A 9,149-nucleotide genomic window follows, 5' to 3' on the forward strand; every position below is an offset into this window, starting at 1 on the left:
ATGTAGAAGTTGCATTTTAAAATTTTCTGCTCATTCTTGTAATGGTTTTTCTCACTATGAAGAATACATTGCAAGCTACCAAGATGGAGGACCCGATCTTTTCCGCCCGTGATCGATCTTTCAGCTTATCGACTGAAGTTTACATGTTGCTGAGTACTTGTGAGGTTCGTTCCTTTAAGTATTTTAAGTTTAGTAGTGTACCAGATGCAGCTAGAGATTATCATATATGTTCTAACCTATCAACAAGCTTTTAAGTTCAGGAGTGATTGTTTAATGTAGTATAAGAGTAGGAGATCTTCTTAAAAGATATATTTAAAATATTTGAGTAGTTGGTTGCAAATTTGTACTTCTGAAAATCAGTCACACTAACAGTTTCAAACAACCATTAAAACTAGTTCATGGATTTACAACCTGCTAGACAAGAAAGCTCGAGTTTCTCGTTTGATACGTATTGGGTCGGATTCGAATATGCATATTACAGGGTCGAAGAGGATGTACAAGCTTCTAATGAGGCAAATGGTAGAGTAGTAATGGAATATCGGACGTTGTTGCTGGATGTAAACTTGGAAACCTTGAGCATTCCATGGTCTAGTTCTGTTTCTGTGCTGTATTTAGTTTTCCTTTGAACAATTCATTCAAGACAAAGCCTCATCCTCTATATTTCAGATTTCAAATTCCCAATTCTGCAGTAAACTATTAGATTTAAATACTATTTTGGTCCGATACGTTCAAAAAGTTCATTTTTTGTCATTGTACTTTATAAAAGTGACTAATTTAGTCCCTATTTGTATAGTTTTACAAGAAATTTAGTAAGCGGAGTGTAATGTTAAAATTATGATGGCAAAATAACGAAAAGAACAAAGTAGTCACTTTTTAAAAGTGGGCCAAAATGAACGTACAAAATGAATCTTGCGCGAGTATGCATCATGTTTTTGTTTAACATTTTTTCTTCTGGGATTTAATGTTCAGGAATCATGCAGCAGTGGTGTAACTTCGCAGCAATGGAGCATAGAAAAGGAATACAGAATTCTTCTAATACATTGTTTGATTGACAATTTATCGAGACTTGTTAAGTATAAATGTTCTGGGCTTGATAAAGGCTAGAGTTTAAGGAAAAGAGATCCTATAAAATTAATCTTAAAACTCCAGAAATGGGAACAGATTTGAGTATTGAAATTAATCTTTCTCATAAAAAAATATATGTTAGAATAAGACGTGGGAGGAGTTGTGGAATTTCAAACTTTACATTATTATCTAAAAAAAAAATTACATATATGCCAGGTTAAAGTATGATTTTATAATTTGAAAATCAAACGGTTCAAATCGGCCAATAAGTATTATTTTTGCAACAAAGTGAGTAGTTGTCCAACTTGGTCAGGTCAGCAATCGATTGGGTGTAGATGCTCGATCGATGTCTTGTATTCGTCTGGCGCGGGAATAGACCTATACAAGGAGAGTAGACACTCTGATATTCAAGTTAGTTTCACATATAACTTAGATGATAGATTGAGCAAGAATACGATACTTAATATTCAAGTGCAGTCGCTTATTTATTGGTTTTGGAATATTACTTTCATTTTCAACCTTCCAGGTCAGTAGGTTCCAATCCTTTTCTCCATGTGACGTGGTTTTGATCGTCTCTCCCCAACAAATATGATTTAAACCGAATCAAAATTTAAATACGCACCCTACTTTGTAGTCATTATATTTAAAAAAAAATTTTACCCCATAACATAATAATTTTTTTTAAAATGTTTTAAATTCAGTTTAATTTTGATTTGAGGTTAAATTTAAACTACCTAATATCTGAAATAATATCAATCTTTTTACTACTTATGTAACCGCATTTGAAATTTTTTACTTCAAATATTTTTAGGTTAAAATATTATTGTAGTCCATGTACTAACAAATTAAAAGACTTCCAAAGAAAATCGAAATCGAAATCAAATCTTCCCAAAAATTGAGAATGACTTTTAAAATCCGCGTCATCTGCAACGACGTGGATGCAATCACATCATCAATCTATTAATTATTATATAATGACTTAAATTCAACCGTACAAGAAGGGAAAGAGTATTTTAATCTTTTTATAAGTTACTTCATTTCATTATTTTCTTTTTCTAGTAATATTTACCCATTTCATTATTTATTTTTCAATATTTACATCTAACGTTCTATAAAATTAAGATTGAAATATTTTCCAAAACATCGAAAATCCTTGCTTTAGATTCTCTTCTACTGAAGAGTGAATAGACAAAAGATCTTATTTCGGATTGGCTAATCTAATCGGCAAAAGTGAAAGAAAAAAAAAAGGAAAAAAAAATCAGACCCAAAAAATGGAAAATCCACCCGAATGAACAAACTGAAACATGCCATTGGATTAGACCCACGGAACCAAAATCATCAAAAGCCAAAAGGAAGCGAACCCGACCCGATTTCCGTAGTGCGATCCAAGTCAAATTCCCTCTCTAGTCTCTTCACTCCATTCCAGCTACTAGATCCAACAGCCGGCCGGCGAGGGAACTGGGCCGAGAGGGTGGGTGCAGTTTCTTTATAATTCTCGATCCGAAATTCTCGGCCAGTCTCCGAAGATGGTGAGTAAAGCAGAGGAGGCCGAGTTGAATCGACTCGAGAACCAGGTCGACAATGGAGGTGGCGGCGCTTGGGAGTATCTCTGCCTCGTCAGGAAGCTCAAGGTTCGCCGTTCTGACAAGGTCTTAAAGCATGGATTGTCGATCCTGAACGACTCCAGAAAGCGATCCGGTCTCGGCCAAGAGGGTGAGTTTTTAACCCTTTTTTTTATTGCTTCCTCGATCTGGGTCTGAAGATGCGGATTTTTAGATTCCAATTGTTTTGAATGTTTCGATGTTGGGGAAATCAATTCGGTTGATCACTGTCAAGTGGATTCAAGTTAGTAGAGGCTTGTCCATGTAATTAAGTTTTATACCGGCGGTTGGTTGGTGTATTAGTGAAGTACGTATTCTAATTTCTATGTTTATTCAAATTTGAATTCAGCGGTGAAGCTGTGTGCACCATGAACTGTAATTTTGGAATGTTGCTTCCTGCTTAATTGCTGATTGTAATGGGAAAAATTACAATTGAAAAGATGATAGCTCATGCTTGGTAGGATAAAAGAGCAACTGTGAAGTAAATGCACTTCTCACTAAATAGTTGGATGGACTAACAGTGCTTTTGGTTGTTGAATGGTTAATTAGAAGGAACCTTAAATATGAGTTCAGCTTCATCATATTCTCTAATTTTGCGGTTCATGCACCTTTTGTGGTTGAATTATGGATTAAACTTCTTCTTTCCTGAAGCTCTTGTTCAGGGGGCAAATAGAAGTATGCAGAACGGACTATTAACCTTGTCAAGTTCTATGCTTTTTCACTTATGTATTACTGAGAAATTATACAGCTCCAGGAATTAATTTTCTTATAAATAGGGAAAAGATGGTCCCTTCGGGTACATCCAATAAAAATAGGGAAAAGATGAACTTTTATTGAAATCAAAGCGAGACCACCTTTTTTCTCTCTTTTATTTTTTCTCTTTATTAATCATTGTATTGTATGATAGAAGATATAATTAAAGACCTTCCTCCCTTAACGACTTTAAATTGATTTGTTGCGTGGTGTAGAATGGACCCTGTACGAACAGGTAGCTATTGCAGCACTGGACTGCCATGCTATAGATGTTGCAAAGGTGCAATTTACACTTCTATAGTTAACTACTTGAATTGCAGTTTGGTTCAGCTTATTTTAGTCTTGGTTGACTGATGTGTGATGCCCTACACTTTGCAATCTTTTGTAGGATTGCATAAAGGTTCTTCAGAAGAAGTTTCCACAGAGTAAAAGAGTTGGTATGTTAAAAATAATTATACATTTTATATACTTGTATTCTTGCTTGAGTTTGTAACCAACTAAGTGTTCATATTTTATAATTGAACTTCCATTAACATATGAAATGGTAACTTATGGTAACCCTAATGGTGGGGCAAAGGCTATATTTAGCTGCTTAGCCATGGATTGGAAACCACTAGAGTAGCTGGTTCACCCACCTGAAATAAATATGCCTCTTTTTTTTAACTACCTAATGTTGCAGGGCCAAGTAAAGTTCTCTAGCTTTGAATCAGGCAACTTAGAGAGTTAATATATTTTTTGGGTTAAAATTCCTTATTGCAGTAAGTTCATTAGGATAAGGTATTTGATATAAAAAACTTGCAAAATAGAAGACGCTGTTCATTTGTGCACTTAAGACTGCATGGAGGCAATGGATGAAGTTCAAGAAAAAAATGAATCTAGGAAACAATTGACATGTGTTCTTGTTGGTTTTAAACCTTTAATTTTAGCATTCATTGGCATTGTTTTGTGTCAAATCCAGTGATTGTAATAACTTGTCAATTGTCACTGGGCTAGCATAGATGCTGCTGGAACTTAAAGGCTGGTTTTTGGTCTTTAATCTAAGAAGAAACCTAAATGATAGATCGATGGGTGAATAGGAGCAGTCTAGTAATTTTTCATGTAAATCTTTGTTCTACGTCCTATGACCTTGAAGTAGGTTTTGTTTCCATCCTTAACTAAGGTGTCTATTTGCGGGAAAAATGTCCACCAACTCCTACGAAGTTTAAGGTTTTTCATTGGGGTCTAAGTTTGGGTCGCATAAATACTTGGTGATAAAATTCAAAGAAGAAACCTGGCCTGGCGTGTACCCTTTCCCCATTATGTTGTGTCATGTACAAGAGGAATAGGTAATAAACCGGTGACTTATTCTTGTTTTATTGAGTTGGAATCAAATCTTTTTTTTTTAAATTATTTTTGAACTCTTTCTTTGAGAAGAATGAAAGAACACAAGAGGATATACAAAAATACAGCCCAACAACCAGACTGAAGTGCCTGTTCTTGCAGAAACGATGTTATTTAAGTGACCAAAGGTTGATTTTTTGGTAGACATTCTACAATTGTCTTTTATATGATTTAATTATAATCTGAAGCAGTTGACCTGTTGATTGTGACTCTACTTATTCTTGGACCTCAGAATCTAGCCTCAACCTGTTTCTCTAATTGTGAATGGAATTGTTGTTCATAATTGATCAGCTAGACATCTACTTGATTACTGTCGATTTGATAAGACTCTGAGTAGATAAAGTTTATAAGCACTTTGATAACTATGGGGTTTCCTTGTCGCAGGGAGGCTGGAGGCTATGTTGCTTGAAGCAAAGGGATTGTGGGCTGAGGCGGAAAAAGCTTACGCTAGCCTTTTAGAGGAAAATCCATTTGATCAAGTAATTATTTTGACTGCTCTTTGTGAAACAATTTATATATATATATATATATATATATATATTTGCATGTAGATATATATGTATGTTTGCATGTATATGTATATGTATGTTTGTATGTATGTATAACGGCAGTACTCCGTTGGAGTGTAATAACTTGAGATATATGATGAACTAAACATATAGCTATAAGAGCATTTTCCCTTGCACTTGAACAGGTAGTACATAAAAGGAGAGTTTCTCTGGCAAAGGCACAAGGAAACATTGCTGTGGCTATTGAGTGGCTCAACAAATATCTTGAAACGTGAGAAGAATTTTGCAAACCTCTTATTTTGAAAGCTTAAAAATGCGTCCTTCAGATTATTTGCTTCAAAAGTCATGGCTGAATTTCTTTTCTCCCTATTTAATAGATTTATGGCGGATCATGATGCCTGGAGAGAACTGGCTGATTTATATATCTCTCTCCAAATGTGAGTAATTTCCTTTTTCAAGTTCCTTTCCATCTATCAGTAGAGAATAATTTGCGTCCATTGTGTTCCCAGTTGAGAGTTTGTATTTTGTATCTGTACCTCAGGTACAAGCAAGCAGTTTTTTGCTATGAGGAGCTGATATTATCTCAACCCACAGTTCCTTTATATCACTTAGCTTATGCAGATGTAAGTGGCTCTTCATCCCTGATGGTTCATATCTTTCACTTCTTTAATCATAATATTCTCGGGAAGTTTATTGTGGGAAATCGTGTCAGAAGAGATAGTTCTCCTTGCGAAGGGAATAGAAAATTAAAAAATTATTGGTTCATCATTTCATAAATTTGACACTTTCATGGCTGCATGGGTCCTTTATGAGATTATATTGATTGTTAGATGATTTTTTTTCTCCTGCAATCTTATTTGCCAAAAGCCAGACTTCCCTCAACATCTATAATAATCCTATCGTGCTCCTTCGTTTTTCTTTCCCTTCATGCTACATCTATCCTTCGTAGCTATATTTTCTGCATTGATGAGTTATTTGCTGCACAATAAATCATCTTAGATAATACTCATTAATGTTGCGAGGTGCTAATTGATTATCATCTATTAAGATAAGATGCTATACCAAATTAGGCTTTGTTTAAATTGGCTTTTATGTACAGAATTTGCAAAAGGAGCATGGGCACACCAACCCCCCCCCCCCCCCCCCCCCCCCCCCCCCCATTCTTATAGATTAAATTTGGGTGAGAATTTGGAAGCTTTGGGTCTTTTCTCTTGCAAATCTGTACACCAAAGCTGAATGTCAGAGCTCCAAAATTATACTCTTTGATTAAACTGGTTTGGGATGGAAAGGTACCTGAAAAAGTGAAATTATTACTTTGATCTCTTGCTTATAGATGTTTAATACCCAAGATAGAGTGCAGAAAGTACACAAATTTAAGGAAGTGCTTCAGGAGTTTAAATCATACTTACTTGGCATTGGCAACCATAGTTCTATTGACCTCTTCCAGGAGGAGGATGGAAAGCGGAAAGAGGATTTTTGGGTGTTAGTGGATGGGAAGAAACAAGAAGTTTTTGGATGACTGGAAAGAAGCAAGAATTTAATCCCAAATTCAAGCTTTTATGTTTGGGTTGGAATCACCTTAAAGTTTCTGCTGAATTCATTCCAAGCAAGGTAAGTTATTAGCATTAGGTGGTGAGATAATGGACTCATTCACCTTTCCTACTGACACTGTAGGATGTGTGTGTTTGAATTGTTTGGGCTAGGTTGCATTTTAGGCCAAAAATTTTACGTGGGACACACAATTAGGAGCACCTTGGGATGACCCTGGTGGTAAAGGCTTGGGGTGTTTGATAGACATTCTCTCCAGGGTCCTAGTCCAAGCCTCTGAGTGGAAACTTGATAATTTAAAGCTTGAAGCTGCTTTGGCGTAGGCAAAGTGGAGCCTCTGATTTTATGAGAAAAAATATATATATATATATTTGAAAGTAGCTCTTTTTCGGCATGTATCATTTATCAATATACCTTGCTCAAACTTGCCACCCTCCCCTATTATGACTTTCATGCAATAGCTAACCGTTAGTTAAACTTTGTTTCACTATTTTTAACTTTGTTTCAAGTAATCACTTGAATCATTTCTCTAAGTACAGGTACTTTACACACTAGGCAGCGTAGAAAACCTTCAGACAGCGAAGAAATACTATGCATCTACTATAGAATTGACTGGGGGCAAAAATACCAGAGCCCTGTTTGGCATTTGCTTGGTAAGCTTTTTTCTCTGCCAATACGTACCATCATTTGATGCCCATTTCACTGTCATGGAACATTTTCTTCATTTTCGGTTGAGTTTTGTGCTTTTCCTTTTCTGTTGCCTCTGTACTTTGAACCTTTATGTGAAGACGTGCTCAACTTTTATCTCAAAAAAGAGAGTTGAACTGTAATTCTAGTCTCTATATACTTTCACTTATTTTGTTTTAGTCCCTGTTCATAAACATGTCGATTTACTCGGCTCATTAGTTATCTGGTAAAATAGTAACAAAACACGACATGGCATTTTATGAAAGTTGACGTGATGCCACTTCAGATTTTTCATCGATGTGAAACCGTATGACATATCAAGTGCTCGTTCCACGTGGTGGCACGTCGGGATTAAAATGAAATAAATGGAAGTACGAAGGACCACAGTGTTAAAACAAAAAACAAAAGCTGTTGGCCTGGAATTCCTCGCATTCCCATCTTTTTTCGAGCTGATTTTTTCTTCTCTTTTTCTTTGCTAACCAGTGTACATCTGCCATTGCACAACTGACGAGAGGTAGAAACAAGGAAGACAAGGAGGGTCCAGAGTTACAGTCTTTAGCAGCAACAGCCTTGGAAAAAGATTACAAGCAAAGAGCTCCACAGAAGCTTTCTCTGCTTTCTTCTGTATTGAAGAGCTTGAAAGTTTCCCCATAACTTTCCTCCTTTGGACTGAAGCTCTCTCTCTCTCTTTCACTTTCTCTCTCTAGGATGGACTGGTGGCAGGAGGCTGATTAGCATTTAGCAACTAATAGTTGATATCAATTCATTTCCTTGTGATTTTTCCCTAAGATGAAATTTTTTTCTGTTTCCATAAAATCCTAAATATGGGAAGTGATGTATTTTTTTTCTTTTTAGTATAATTTTAAGGGTGACAGAGCTAAAATAGGTATAAAAAAAGACATCTTATTCTTCTTTCACTATTATTGCAGATGATAAAAAAATGATCTTTCTTCTTTCTAGTTATTGAATTCTTCATTATATGCTTTTTGATAAATTATTGAGATGTATTATTGATAGATTATAAATAAAGCTCAACTTTGTGGAACGAACCAATCTTTCGTCTCACCCATTAAAAAGGACTTTCAAGTAACATGTACTCGAACTTTAGATTTTATTTCTTAAGACATCTTGAGTTTGAAAGGAGGGGGCGGAGTTTTCTTTCTTTCGTGCCCTTTTCCTCTCCAGGGTAGTTCGAGATAAGAAATACCAATTAACGAGAAAGTTGAAGGTTGAATTGATCGTCAAACGAAGAATTTGACAAAAAAATTAGGAGGTAAGTTTCTCACTTTTTTTATCTCAGTAGTTTATTAAATTTACATAGTCCTACTTGAGAGAGGTGATTTTTTTTTTGTGTTTATATTTTGTTATTTTTATAAATTTTGTGCCTGAGTTACTATAAATATATATAATATTTATATTATGCTATAAAATGATATTGATGTGATTATGTAGTGTTTCTTTTTTTTTTTTCTTTTTAAAATAGATGGTATTATATATTATTAGATCTTGTTGCTTGTAATTTTTGTATAAGAGATTTTTGGGAGAAAAAAAAAGTTGGTAGAGAAAAGGACAAATTATCTTTAGTTTTTTATTTTTTTAAACAATC

General features: G+C 35.0%; 1 protein-coding gene across 1 annotated transcript; it reads left to right on the forward strand.

Annotated features, from left to right (window-relative positions):
- Positions 1-2,379: 2,379 nt before the first annotated feature.
- On the forward strand, positions 2,380-8,502 carry LOC111013087 (Protein prenylyltransferase superfamily protein). Its single transcript, XM_022287459.2, has 9 exons — positions 2,380-2,778; positions 3,635-3,699; positions 3,808-3,856; positions 5,184-5,278; positions 5,494-5,579; positions 5,686-5,745; positions 5,850-5,931; positions 7,396-7,509; positions 8,027-8,502. The coding sequence occupies exons 1-9, from the start codon at positions 2,592-2,594 to the stop codon at positions 8,195-8,197; spliced, it is 909 nt and encodes a 302-aa protein (XP_022143151.1). The 5' UTR covers positions 2,380-2,591; the 3' UTR covers positions 8,198-8,502.
- The last annotated feature ends 647 nt before the right edge of the window (positions 8,503-9,149 follow it).

The sequence above is a fragment of the Momordica charantia genome (genome assembly GCF_013281855.1).
Source record: "Momordica charantia cultivar OHB3-1 chromosome 8 unlocalized genomic scaffold, Mcharantia_2.0 BLBB01000008.1, whole genome shotgun sequence".
Taxonomy (NCBI): Eukaryota; Viridiplantae; Streptophyta; class Magnoliopsida; order Cucurbitales; family Cucurbitaceae; genus Momordica; species Momordica charantia.

Bases quoted from the DNA above. Each gene is read 5' to 3' on its own strand.
- LOC111013087 (XM_022287459.2), top strand. From the start codon at position 2,592: ATGGTGAGTAAAGCAGAGGAGGCCGAGTTGAATCGACTCGAGAACCAG. The intron at 2,779-3,634 runs GTGAGTTTTTAA...TGCGTGGTGTAG, and splicing joins ATCCGGTCTCGGCCAAGAGG to AATGGACCCTGTACGAACAG. The intron at 5,746-5,849 runs GTGAGTAATTTC...TCTGTACCTCAG, and splicing joins TTATATATCTCTCTCCAAAT to GTACAAGCAAGCAGTTTTTT.